The sequence below is a fragment of the Alligator mississippiensis genome, chromosome 3 (genome assembly GCF_030867095.1).
Source record: "Alligator mississippiensis isolate rAllMis1 chromosome 3, rAllMis1, whole genome shotgun sequence".
In the NCBI taxonomy this organism is placed as follows: Eukaryota; Metazoa; Chordata; order Crocodylia; family Alligatoridae; genus Alligator; species Alligator mississippiensis.
Window position 1 is genome coordinate 202,678,453 of NC_081826.1, and position 13,616 is coordinate 202,692,068.

The 13,616-nt window shown below is 42.4% G+C and overlaps 1 protein-coding gene across 3 annotated transcripts in view; it reads right to left on the reverse strand.

Moving 5' to 3' along the window:
- FRMD3 (FERM domain containing 3) overlaps positions 1-13,616 on the reverse strand; it is a 210,150-nt gene that overhangs the window by 19,279 nt on the left and 177,255 nt on the right. For all 3 annotated transcript variants that reach the window (XM_006263723.3, XM_059724814.1, XM_014608794.3), the window contains 4 exons: positions 11,582-11,670; positions 7,965-8,039; positions 6,700-6,768; positions 3,732-3,853 (listed from right to left, as the gene is read on the reverse strand). In XM_006263723.3, the coding sequence (XP_006263785.2) occupies positions 3,732-3,853; positions 6,700-6,768; positions 7,965-8,039; positions 11,582-11,670 (355 nt within the window). The remainder of the gene's footprint in view (positions 1-3,731; positions 3,854-6,699; positions 6,769-7,964; positions 8,040-11,581; positions 11,671-13,616) is intronic.

Here is a 13,616-nt window from a genome sequence, read left to right on the forward strand (position 1 = left end):
TCCTTCTGTAAGCAGAACTGTAACAGCCAACTACTTGGGCTGTGTTTTCATGAATCAGTGCCCCATTCAGTGAATTCACTAACTGAAAATGATCTTTTGAATTGCTCTAGAAACACAGGATCGTATGATCTGTGATTATGGGAAACACTTGAATGGGGTGGGAGCACAAATTTCCTTACTAATACCAGATATCAGAGTCAAGTATTGAATTTAAAAGTTCTTATAACCTATTTTAACAGGAAAATACTTCCTGTTACTCCCAGGCGGAGTTTAGTAACCTGCTTCCCTGAAGTCATTCTAGGAGACTACGCTGTATGAATATTATCTTCAGACTTACAGCTCTTCCAGAACTGGTCTGATAAATCAGGAACATAATTCCAAAATGTGGTTTAAGTTATGGCAACCTTTTTCACATCTGGGTGCTCAAACTAGCAGCCTGTCAACTAAATGTCTGTTTTGAATGACTATATGCAGATTTAGGAGCCAACAAATAGAATATAGAGCACCAAAGTTTGAAATATTAGAATCTGTTTGGTTGTCATTCCAAACAACATTTTTCATCATCAATTTTTAAATCTTATCTCACTTAAGTAACAAAACACTAATTTCTCAATGTTTATAACCCCCCCCACCCCAATATCTAAACAAATATAAAACAGTGGATTTTTTTTTTGCTGTTCTTTGTTATACTGAATCATCCTATTGCGATGCTACCACCAAAGCTTGTTACTTTTCCCTCCAGAGTGACTCTAGAGATTATCATGAGTGCAATGCCTACTAATTAATTCATTTTTTGGTCTTGGAGAAAGCTAGCAATACTAGAGCATCACTAGACATCTTGCGTTTATATGAAAAGGAATTTCATTTCACTGTCATACCTTTGCAGATCTTATGTGCCCTGATGACTGGGGGTTTTTTTATTCTATTTTGTGTAATTGCCATATTCTGAATCAATCCTAAGAACAGCGAGACAGGTTTAAAGTTGCTCAAAATTCCTACAGAACGTTTCATGTGCTTGAGTTCACTCTGATCACTCTGTTACTTAGCAACACTCAAGCAATTGGCATGAAATATTCCTTATCGTCTGGCAGTTTCTGTAAGACAATTTAGCTTCATACTTCACACAGACTGAGTCAGTATGGGAATTAACCTCTCAGACAATTTTGTGAAGCAGAGAGGTATTTTCAAGCAGCTCATTAAAAACGATAACCCAAAAAACCAGCAGGTCACTGTATTTTGGGTCACATTTTCAGGTGTTGGACATACAGCAAATTAAAATTCAGGAACCTGTAAGATGTGCTTCGTTAATAGAGGAAATCCTGTACTCTGCTGGCAATTAAGTAAGGAGAAGATTCTATTCCTTGCTCTGATACTGATTCATTTTATGACCTCAGGGAAGTCACTTAACTCCTCTTAGATTATGGTATTGTTCCGTTCAATAAGTCATATATGAGCATACAGATCAGTCCCAGGTTTTCAGGATCAATTTTAGGAAACACAACTTTTTCTCCAGATATAAATTGATAACTACAGTTCAAGACATGGAACTCTACCCTTGGAGGTTTTTTAAGACAAAGCCTTGGCTGGGATGATATAGCTGGAGATGGTCTTGCTTTGAGCAGGGCATTGAACTAGATGACCACTTGAGGTCCCTTCCAACCCTAATTTTTCTGTGATTCTATAATTGTATTACCCTTACAAAATCCCACAGGAAAATCAAGTAAAGAAAGAAAAGACCCAAAGGGTTGAACTCCCTAAAACAACTAACATTTCTGACTGGGTATATTTACTACATACACAAAAATACTTTAAGTACAAAAATAAAGACTACAAGAATAAGTCAATCCCACCTACAAGTAAAGTGCAATTTTGCTGGCTCTTTTGGAAAGAAAAAACGGGACTCTTAAGCTATGAGCAGACATTGCATTTGTCCCAGGAGAAAGTCTTTTGTCACAGGATTGTACAGACATACATGACCATTATTGCACTTCAGGTCCCTTTGAAGTATGCCGAATAAAAATACCCTAACACTTTTTCCCTGTTGTAGCTGTTTATTCCAGGAACAAGCCTATCAGGCTGAGTGCTCTTGCTGGCCACCTACTGGTGAAGGAGCAGCAGTGCAGCTTGGAAGGGTGACCTGTACAGGACTCTTTTGCCTGTTCCCTGAAAGACACCACCAGAAGACACCACTCATACTGCAGGCTACAAGAATAAGTCAATTCCACCTACAAGTAAAGTGCAATTTTTCTGACTCTTTTGGAAATAAACAGATTTACCACAGTACCCTGGGGTGCCACAGGATCCTTTTGAAGGTGCTATGGGGTATGAAGAGATAAGCACTTGCTCTTCCCCTCCCAAACTTTATGGAAGGAGACAAGTGCAGGCTCATCTCCCCCTGGCTCCAGTGCAAGGAGGTATATTCTACCTAGCCGTCACTGGAAGTAACCTGAAAGCCACAGTCCCCACAGTGCCAAACCTGGACCCGGGTAGAAGCCTCGATAGTGAGCGGTCCTGCCTGGAGAGAAGTCTCACAGGTGCAAGCAGAGGCATGGCAGTGGCTCTGGCACTGCATTGTCCTCCAGCTATTTCCCTGGGTCTCTTAATTGAGGCAGGCAGGGAAGGGAATGCCTAGCAAACTGCCTGCAAACTGCTTGCCCTGCTTGCTGCCCCTGTTCGCTGGCTCCCTGGCCATTTGGGGACTCTCCTTCCTATCCCCATGAAAGTCAATGGCAAAGTTCCCACTGATATCAAAGGGCCACTGGGTCTGTAAAATGAAGGAATGACTCTTATTCCTAGTATTCCTGTTTCCAATAAGGTGAAATCACAAATGACTTTATCAAGAATCCAGTAAAGTCAGATGGTCTGCTGGCAAAAACTCTATTGACTCCTGATATTTCAGTGGAACTTAAAGAGTGAATTTTTCTTAGAGAAAGAATGTCATCAGTGATGCTGTAGTAGAGTTGGAGTGTTGTTGTAGCCACGATGGTCCAGAGGTAAAGTTTTTTGTAATATCTTTCATTGGACCAACTGTATCATTGGGAGAACTATTGAACAAGCTCTTGGGCATCAGGTGCTCTACCTCAGGTGTCATCTTATAAAAACCAGCTCCCAGAGAATTTGAATAAACAGTGCAGAGTAAAATAAGATTTATTCTCATTTAGCACCTGATACTTTGCAGGCAGGTCACCTGAGGAACAGCAAAAGATTGTCCATCAGCTTTTCCAGCTACACAGTTGGTTCAGAAAAACATGTCATAATGAAGATTTACCTCTCCTCAGTAGCAACATTGGTATAGGGCTAGAATATTGAGGTTCATACCCTGCTACTTAAAAAAATTCTAAAAGATCTTCAGTAGAAATGTTCTTTATTTATTTGAAAGATCGGTATGGAACATGATCAAAAACAGTGAGTAAGCAAATACTAGAATTATGCTTTCTATAAAGAATATCGTTCCAACTTTCAGAAATAAAAAATGTATTTATGTCAATGGAATTGCATTAACAAAGAACTGGTTTGGTGTTGGTTTTTTTGTTCTGTTTATTTGGTTTGGGTGTTTTGCTTCTTTCTTTAAATTCTGAATAGTGTTACTGTGCTGTTTCAACCACCTGGCACATTCCATCACAGAGAGGGTTGCAGGTCAGTGTTCAGTCTCTATAGTCTCACATACCACAGATGCAGTATGAGGCTCACTTTATCATTTTGTGGAAATGTAGTGACAGTGTTGAATTTACCTTCATCAAATGGAATCTCTTCCTCTTCACTTGGAGAAGGGAGAAGGGGCTGCAAAGGTTCCATATTGATTATGAGCTGTTTGTTCAAGGAGTGAGAGCTATGACTCTGGGGAATGCTGGTTCTAAAAGCAAAGATAAACAGTGTTGGTTTGGTCACAAGAAATACAAAGCTCCCTGTCTCATGATCACTTTGCATAAGTTGCAATGGGCCCCAAAGAGAACATGCCATGTACAGTGAATATCCCTTGATGACTCTCCTCTCTGTAAGACAGGATAACTTTCACATTTGAAGTGCTGCAAAGGGCTTTCGGTGGCTCAGCCCTGTGGTAGCCTCCTCATTCTTGAAGCCTTATGTCTCATTTTACATTTTACTGCATTTCAGTATTTAATTGTGCAAGTATATTTTAACATAAGTCATTCACTTGTATAGGAGCTCTGGGTAGAGCAGAAGCTCTTACAGAATTCTGCACTATTGATTCAAATTCTTCTAGGATTGAAGATTCAAATTCTTGATTCAAATTGATTCAAATTCTTCTAGGAATCATTTATATGATTCAGGTCAGGGCTGTCCACTTTCTACACGGCCAGGGATCATATGCCCCACTAGCCGAATACCACATGGCTTCCCTCTCTGCCCATGGCACCACACTGGCCCCCTCTCTGCCCCCCTGTAACAGGGAGCTGGAAGTCTCCTGTTACTTTAAGAGAAAAGTGTAGCAGGATAAGCTGAATCAGGGAGGACTGGCAGCTAAGAAATAAGCTAGCTGGTAATGAACTGGCTACCAGCAGACAGGCTGTAAGTCAGGTAGATGCTAACCCTGGGAAGGTAACTCACCCAGGCAATGGAGGCAGAACAGTAAAATGGGCCAAGGGCAAGCAGAGACAATATATGCCAAAGTTGGCTGATGTTTTTAGGCAGGGGTGGGCAATTATTTGGGCCCACGGGTCATGTAAGGAGTTTTGCTGAGCTGCTGAAGGCTGGGTCAGCACCCCACCCACTGCCCAACAACTCACCAAAACTCTCTATATGGGAGGTAGGGAGCGCTGTTCAAAAGTGGGATGGGTGGGTGAGTCCGGGATCATGGAGTGGAGTCGTGGGGCAGTGACAGGGTAGGGCCAGGGCCCAGGGCAAAGATGTGATCCACTGCCTGTATGCCCCTGAAACAGGTGTGGGTTGGGCATGCAGGGAGTGAATCATGGCTCTGTCACTGGCCCAAGATCCCAGACCTGGCACAGGATGCAGCTCCTAGCCAGTCTCCATGAAGACTCCAGGATCATGGGGCAGTATCATCACAGAGGCAGGGCAGAGCTGCGATGTACTCCCTGAACATCCTTGCCCACAGAACCAGGGCTTTACCACAGCCCTGACCCAGCACTGTCACAGTCCCATGATCCCAGGGTCTCCATTGAGACTGGCCAGGAGTTGCATGTGCAGGCCACATGGGCAGGCGGAGCGCTTCATCGGTGCTGAGGCTGGGATCTTGAGGTGGTGACAGTGTGGGGCCATTACAGAGCCATGATCTGCTCCCCACAAGCCCCCGCCTGAGGAACACATGCCTGTTGCAGGGACATGCAGGCAGCAAATCGTGGCTCTGCCCTGGGCCCCAGCCCTGCACCATCACCACTCCAAGATCCGGGGTCTCCCTGGCCCTGCCCACCCATCTAACTCCCAGATAATGCTCCCTTCTAGCCCACAGCCCCATCCCAGGTACCCACCTGAATGCTCTGTTTGTGTGGGTCCCACCCCCAGTGGTGGATGCAGGGCAGACAGGCTGGGGTGCCCAGGCAGCAGGGCTGGGTCTGGCAGCGGCAGCTGGAAGGAGCTGCCACCACTGGGGCTACTGGGAAATGGAATCTGGCCGCTATACCACCCCTGCCCTGCTGTGCGCTATGGGGTAGTGGGTTCAGCCACATGCAGCATCCCCTGGGCTGCCCCTTGTGTCTGGGCAGCGGGACCAGCTGCACCCGCTATACCCTGCACTGCCCCTCGTGCCTGGGCAAGGTGGGACCATGGAAGCCGCTGCGAACTAAGCAAAATCCCTCAATGGGCCAGATCCATCCCATAGGCTGTATTTTGCCCACCACTATTCTTAGGGCGTGCAACATCAGTACTTCTTTCTGAATATTTACCTCTGAGAAGTTTTAAAAAGCCTAACCTGGAGTACTTTCCATATTCCACCACGTAAGAGCTGGAATATCAGAACATAATAAAATTTATAATAAATGTGGGGATATAGTTACAAAATATTCAGAAAACCACAAAATAAAAAAAAGCACTCATGCACCTGACACTAGGTATCCTTTAAACTTTTTTAACGTTTTTTTTTTCCCTGCCCTCTTTTTACTATCTTCTGGTTAATTACTAATCACAGGGTCTCTGCAAGTTCTCAATTTCCATTTGTTTTAATAAAGTTCTCATAACTCTGACTGGCTGAACAGTGACACCTTTCAGAAAGATGTCTGTCTATTCTCAAAAGTATAATGGTATCATCTAGTCATACCAAAAAACACCAAAACAAGGAATTTTTCCCCAAATAAGGAGTGACACTTTCCTTACTGCTTAAATATAAAGTTCCTAGCTTTAAGGCTATAAAGCTGTGGGTTTTTTTGGAACATAACTCTCCATCTTCCTCAAAAAATAACTCATAAAGACAGTGACCAGGTGATTTTTGACAAGGATAATTTAATATCAACATTACCAAGGCCAACAGAAACTATCTGACCAAATGATTAAAAGAAACCTCATGCCACATGGACGTAGTTTCCTTGCCTAGGAGATAAAAAGCACTATTAACAGAATTGTGATAAACTCACTTAGCATTTTTGACTTGTTAAAAGTCCCTCACTGAGGCAGGTGACAGTCAGAACAATCAGTCTCTATATCCTACAGTAATGAAAGGAATACTTTCTGTGCAAAGCAGATTCAGCCTCTTCTGTTTTTAGAGTTTAATGTAACATCAAAATATACCTGTGAACTTCAGGAGGTTCCCTTTGGATCTTAGAACTTGCTTCAACCACTTCTTTGGCAACTTTGCCACTGTATTAAAACATGAATTAAATAATGAAACAACTTTTGAAGGTTTTAAAATTGTTATTCATCCATATCTACATCCAGTTGAACCACTGAATCAGGGGTGTCAAACTTATGGCCTGCGGCCTGATCCAGCCCATAAACTAGAGACATACTGTTTGGCCTGTGGGGCTCATAGAAGGCCTGGGAATTTGGAAGCACTGCCACTCACCCTGGCTAGGGACAGAAATGACATATAAACCAGTATAAGTGATCAGAAACCAGTTAATTTCTGTAACACAAGAGAAGTTCAGTGCACATAAGCTGCTTTCAAAATGGCCAGAACCAGTCTAAGATAAATTTGGATAGACATAGTATCAGACACAACTGATCTAGGTTAAATTGGTTTATTGAACTTCTGCCCCAGATCCTCTCCATATTCAAGTTAAATCACACTCCCCCAACATCCCAAGATGTGTTGCAGGGTGGATGGGCTAGCTAGCCTTGGCCCAAGCTGTCTGCTCCAGCTGAGCAGAAAGGCATGCTCTAGTGCCCCTGGCTCCTGGTCTGGGCCGTTGCAGGCATGTGGCTACATTTCTGAAATCAAAAGTGAAAGTCTCTTCACTTGTTTAGACAGCTTAGACTAACCTGTGAAGATTGAATCAATTCAGTTACAGGCTTTTTGACTGTCTGTACTTAGACACACCTGAAACCAAATTGTTTTAATAGAAAGAAAAGCAACGTTTTTAAAAGAAATGACATAAGAAAAAGGAATTATTTCTAATGTAAACTAAATTAATTTAGTGCTCATAAAAGGTTTCTGAATGAAAATCCTGGAGACCATCTATCTACAGAACCAGTAAAGAAAAGCAGTGCCATCATGAGCTTCCTCTATGCTTTCCAACCAAGGTAGCTCTATTCTAGAGACATCTGGTGAAAGAGTAGTTCAATTGCTATGCCATCCAACTCTTGTCCTCTTGAGACTGCTAAGAAAGATGACAATTAGTTCAGGGCCCGTTTTTCTGATGCAAGTAGAAACTAGGATACAGAATGAAATAAAGCACTGAAGAGGCCCTAAGTAGCACTCGCCTTAAAATCCTATCAAAACAGATTGGCTGAAACAGGTATACTAGAAGCAACAGGTTTAATTTCCCAATAATAATTATCTTCCTCCCTGGAATGGTTAATCGTAACAAGAAACATAAGGTCTAGAAAGCACCTACCAATATCGAAATCTACTGCCTTTAAAAAATATTTTGCTGCTGGACACCGTCTTGATCTGACTGGATTTTGCACACCTTCAAGAAAGAAAAAAAAAGAGTAGAAATGTCATTTTATTGCAGTGCAAATAACTTAAAATACAGAAGTCAGTAGGATCAAAGACAAACTGTTACTTTTCTCCTACCATACAGTATTCTAGAAGTGAACTTTTCAAACTTTTTTATTAGTATGTAAAACAACTATAACATAAAATTGCAAGCAGAACAACTCGGGCAGTACCAAATAACTGCATGCAAATCAGTGATTATCTGGGTAATGGGGGAAGTACAGTGCATACGTCTACTGTGTCTGCAAGGGCTTACACATACAGCATGAATCCAGCATCACACCACAGCTAGGGTTCTTACTAACAATACCCAAAATGTGGAAGATTTAGGGCTGAGCTATAGCTATCTCCATTCAACAGCATTATTGAAACAAACAAAGAATATGAGTATTTGACTCAGAAAACAACCATATTTCCTGCATTGTTAGAGAGTCAAGTTATGTATAGCCTATAACAAAGTCTCCCCGGTTTAATCACTGAGTCAGAATGCAACAACCTTTTGTTACATTAATCAGAGTTTGTAGGATGGAGAGATCTGGCTTTCACAGATCAAGGAACAGTAGAATTTTAGTACAACCATCTTCCTGATATTCTGTGGTTTTGAAATGTCAAACTGACTTCATATCAATTCTCTCACCCTCCATGCTTGGAGGTTTTAAGCCGGCTTGACAAAATCCTGGCTGGAATGATCTCGTTGGGGATGGTCCTGCGTTGAGGGGGTTGGACTCAATGACCTTCTGAGGTCCCTTCCAACCCTAATTGACTATTATTCTATGATTGTATAAGCCCTAAAAAACTTGTTTATACATAGGTATGAATAATAGCTATAAAATGAATGTTTTAACACAGAACTGAATGAAAATATAAGAATGTGTGGGGCCCTAGTTTCTGAAATCACAAAGTACAAAGAATCTCAGCCTTCATTTTTCTAAAAAATGATAGCTGCGGAAAAATATTTAAAACCATGACCCAAATTTAACTGATTAAATTTTTCACCACCAGTAATGGCATGCAAGACTTTGTTGGGTTTAATTAAAACATCTTATGGATAGTGTATACATTTTAAATAATGATATGCAGTCAGTGCCTAAGGGGTTTATATTCTATGCAGTGTTCTCAGTAATAAGTGATTTTAACCATTGATTAAGCTTTCAACAGGGATGCACAAAGGCCTTGCTATCCTCTCACTTGGTTGGCAAACAACCAATTGCACTTCATGTCCATTACATCAACATGAACTTATGGTTCACCACCAGCAATTTTAAAAAAATATGACTTTCTGGGGTCAAGAGGTGGTCAGTTTCTCAGAGTCCTAAATCTGATCTTGGCTGGTCTTATATTATCATCATAGTTCTTGGTTCTCAACTTTGTTGGTATCTACAAGCTATTCTCTCACTATTTCCTATGAGCCTTTGGGTTTGCTCTATGGTCCACTCATCTCCCTGACTGAGATCTGGTTACACTCTCTGTCCTGGCCCTTTCAGCTCTGTTATCAACTTTATGACTCTATGAATCTTTGAATCAGGTGTAAAAAATGTTAAGAAAAATCCCTTAATACCCTTCATTTACTCAAAAGGCATTCCGATATACCTTCTTTTTTCTTTAGCACATTACTACTCAGTAAGAAGCTTTGAGTGTAGATGTTTTGTTAAAATGACTACTTAAACTTTGCATACCGCTGACTTACAACAGAGATTCTCAACCAGGGTGCCCTTGGGTGCCATGAGATCCTTTGAAGGGTGCCACAGGAAGTGTGAGGAGATAAGAGAGGTGAAGAGATCAGCAGATAAAAGGCAGGCTTCAGGTGTGAGGAAATAAGCAGCTCAGGTTCCCCTGCCTAACTGCTCCTACACCCCTGCTGCCTATGCCCTCTGCAAGGAGGTAAACCATGTAATAAATAAATTCATTTTTGAAATGGGGTGCCATTCAGGTCACAAAAGTTATGGAGGGATGCCTCGATTCTGACTCACAGAAATTACTATTTCTTAATTAGTCAGCATCTACATTTGAGATCGCACTGCCAATCATCTCTTTATTAACCTAATAACATAGCTCCATTATGTCAAGACACAACAAAGTGTGAATAGGCAAGTATATTTTGAGTGTTGAAGAAATAAACCCACAGGGCTGCACGGACTCCATGGGGAGAGTGGAGCAGAGAAAACAGTAGACGGGGTATGTTGGCGGGAAGCCAGCTTGTGAATAATGCCACTATCTAACTAGTAGAGCAAACTGCTAAAAAGAGATGATATTCTGTACCACTTTGGACAGCTGTGTTTTGAGTGCATTTAATACTCAAGGCAAATGTATTTGACTTCTCTCCTCTGATTACAGCTGGGAGAAATATGGCCCCAATTTCCTCCAATTACTCCTAGTAATATAAAATAATAAAGACAAAAAATAAAAAATCAAAACAGGATGTATATTTTCCTTTTAAACACTCTTTATGTTGAAGCTGAATTACTGGGAGGTACTGTTTAACTCATTCAAAGAAGGAAGGAAAAACACTGAAGAGCTCCAAAGTTTGTATTGTAATGCTGTATTTTGTGTCATTCACTCAACACACCCGCATCAGCATTAAGCTGAAAGAAGAAACCACCTTCACCATAAACAACTCATTAGAATAAATTCTGTCTACTCAGTTGCGAGTCGTCTCTCCAACTTCTAGCACTGTTTACATTCCACATACTTTTATATATGCAAGATGCTGTAAGGAAACACTAAATAGCACAAATGAAAGCTATGTGCCTAAAGAGAAAAGTTAATATATTAAGAAGAAAGTTCTAATGAAGTCAACAGGGTGAAAGCAAAGAAAAATAAATTAGTTCTTTTTAATGAGAAATTATCTGCAGGGCTCCTTTATGAGTGTGTGCACGATGGGGGCTGCTTCTAGCCTTCTTCCTTCTGATGAAACTGATTTACACCAATTTATTTTTTCAAAAGTGAATGAATGACAACTTTCCAAAATGCTTCAGGGGCACTTTCATCTTTTTCAGCTGTATTAATTAATGCTGTAGAATTTCTCTCCACTGGTTACTACTGCTTGGATTTCAATAGAAAATATTTTTTACTAGAAAAAGTGCCCAGGTAAAGCAGTACTTAATGCTTAGAATTCTGCCTCCACAGATCTCAAAGCACTTAATGGAAGTGAAGAAAATAATACTTTTCTTTTTACAGATGGGGATCTGGAGATGCAAAAGAATCAAGTGGCTTGCTCACGTTTCACTAGAACAAAAGCAATTTTTTTATTTTCCTCCATCTCCTAAAAAAAACCCCATGAAAAGCCTTCTCAAATGATAAAGCTTATAATGCACACTTAAAATGGAGTATTATAGCTTGATACACTAATTGACATTTTTATCTGAATATGCCTTTTTCATCCATATTTAATGATGCAGCAATGGCATTCATTTCTTTCAGCCTGTTAAGGAAACAGAACATTTCAAACTGAGCCATCTTCTACCCAAGTGCACATTTCTTTTCTTTTGCTATGATAAACTGATATATACTTACTTATAAAAAGCCTGGTTCTCCACCCCACACTTCCAAAGGTGCTTGCAGGCTGCTGGTGTAGAAGTATGGAATGACAACATTGTCTTTTTCTGAGCACAAAGGAAAAAAAGAAGGAAAAAAGGTTGAATTCTATCAGACTATGAAATGGTGTTCTAGAGAACTAATAATGAGTCCATCTGCTGGACTACAGTTGGAGTGTTGTTTTAGCTGTGATGTCCTAGGAAATATGCAAGGAGCAAGGGTTTTTTGTTCGGGTACAAAGTGACTTTTTGTAGGCCTTTCAATTATGTAAATTGGTCCAATAAAAGATATCACCAAAAACCTTTACTTTTCCGTCTGCTGGAAAAACCATTCAAGACCAAAATTTTCTAAGTGGCTTACATCTACATTTCTTTGGTGTGGTGTAGCTACCTGCCCATAACTTCTGAGGCAAAGCTGCCCCACGTCATTGCCCTGTAATGCTCAAGCATCACTCTGATGGTCAAAGTAAATTGGACACTCTCTCTCTAGCTGGAGAGAGAGCTAGAAAACTGATGACAGTGTTCCTAAATCGAGAAGACTACCTATACCAGGGATGGGCAAAGTCCAGTCCATGGGCCAGATCGGGACTGTAACGGACTACATTTCCCAGTAGTCCCTGTCCATATCACTGCAGCTGGTTTTCATGAAGAGGGCCAGGGGTGCAGCGGCACCATGACAGTGCAGGGCCAGGGGCCCCAGCCATGCTAGCACAGCATGCAGCTGGGTAGGGAGCAGCTCTGGGGCTGGGATCTTGCAGTGGTGGCAGTGTGGTCCAGAGCCAGGACAGAGCTGTGATCTGCAGCTTGCATGCCCCAGGCAGGGCCATACCGACAGCAGATTGAGGCTCTGCCCCAGCTCTGGACCAGGCTGTCACCATTGCAAGATCCCAGTCGTGGAGCAGCATCCTGTCCAGCCACACATCCTGCCAGAGCTGCTGGGGCTGGTTTCCATTGAAACCCTGTTCCCGTGCCATCACGGCACTGCCACTACTGGGGTCCCCAGGGAAACTGGTTGCAGCAATGCAGGCAGGGGCTGCTGGGAAATGGAGTCCAGCCACCAGCTGGATCCGCCATTTTGCCCACCCTTGACCTATATAGACACCTATCAGCCTACTAGCCAAATCAAATATGGGCCTTGTTACACAGTAATTTTAGGTAGCTTCTGGAACTCTTAACCCCCTGGACTGGCTGCATGTTAACATCTTTAAGTGGTTTAAAGTACTAATTATTTGTATTAGAAAAAGCAGGATTATCTCTAATCCGCACAGTTTTGCTCCTGTTTCATTAAGGTGTGGCCACTCCCCATAGCTATTATGCCCAAGGTGAAGTCTTCCAGTATCCCAGGATGCTCCAGGGCTGTGGTACTAGATTTGCCCAGTGGGAGCACTGAGCCAGTCTAGATGGCACCCCCTGGCATGTTAGGCAGAGCAAGCACTGCAGCCCTGGAGCTCACCGTGGCTGAGCTGCCTCCTGCCACTGCCCAAACTGGTTCAGTGCTCCCACTGGGCATAGCAAGTGCACAGTGGTTGCAGTGCTTTCCATCACCACCTGGACCAGCTCGCTGCTCCCATTGGGCAGAGCCAGCACCACAATCCTGGAGCACCCAACAGCCACGGTGGCTCGTATGTGCTCCCCGCTCCACAGCCAGTACCCCCTTCCTCCCCTCAGCCACATGAGCTCCAGCCCCTGCACGTGTTGGGTCCTGGCATCACCTGGGGTGTGAGGGATGCTTCAACCACCTTTTAGCCCTCAGATTGAATAGAGCTCAGATTTAGGGGGCTCAAAGAGTTTTGAATCACAGAAAATCACAAGGAACATTATGGGAACATTATGGGATAACACCTCCACCTGGGGTCGTGTGTAGTTCCTAGTCCTGCCCCTGCTCACCAAGCCTCTCGTGGCAAGTCACAACTGTACAGGTAAAGCACAGTCAGAGATGGTTTGTGGCCTTAAGATGTGACTGCTCCACTGAGCCATACAACACTAAGCTGATTAACATTTGTGTGGCATATAAT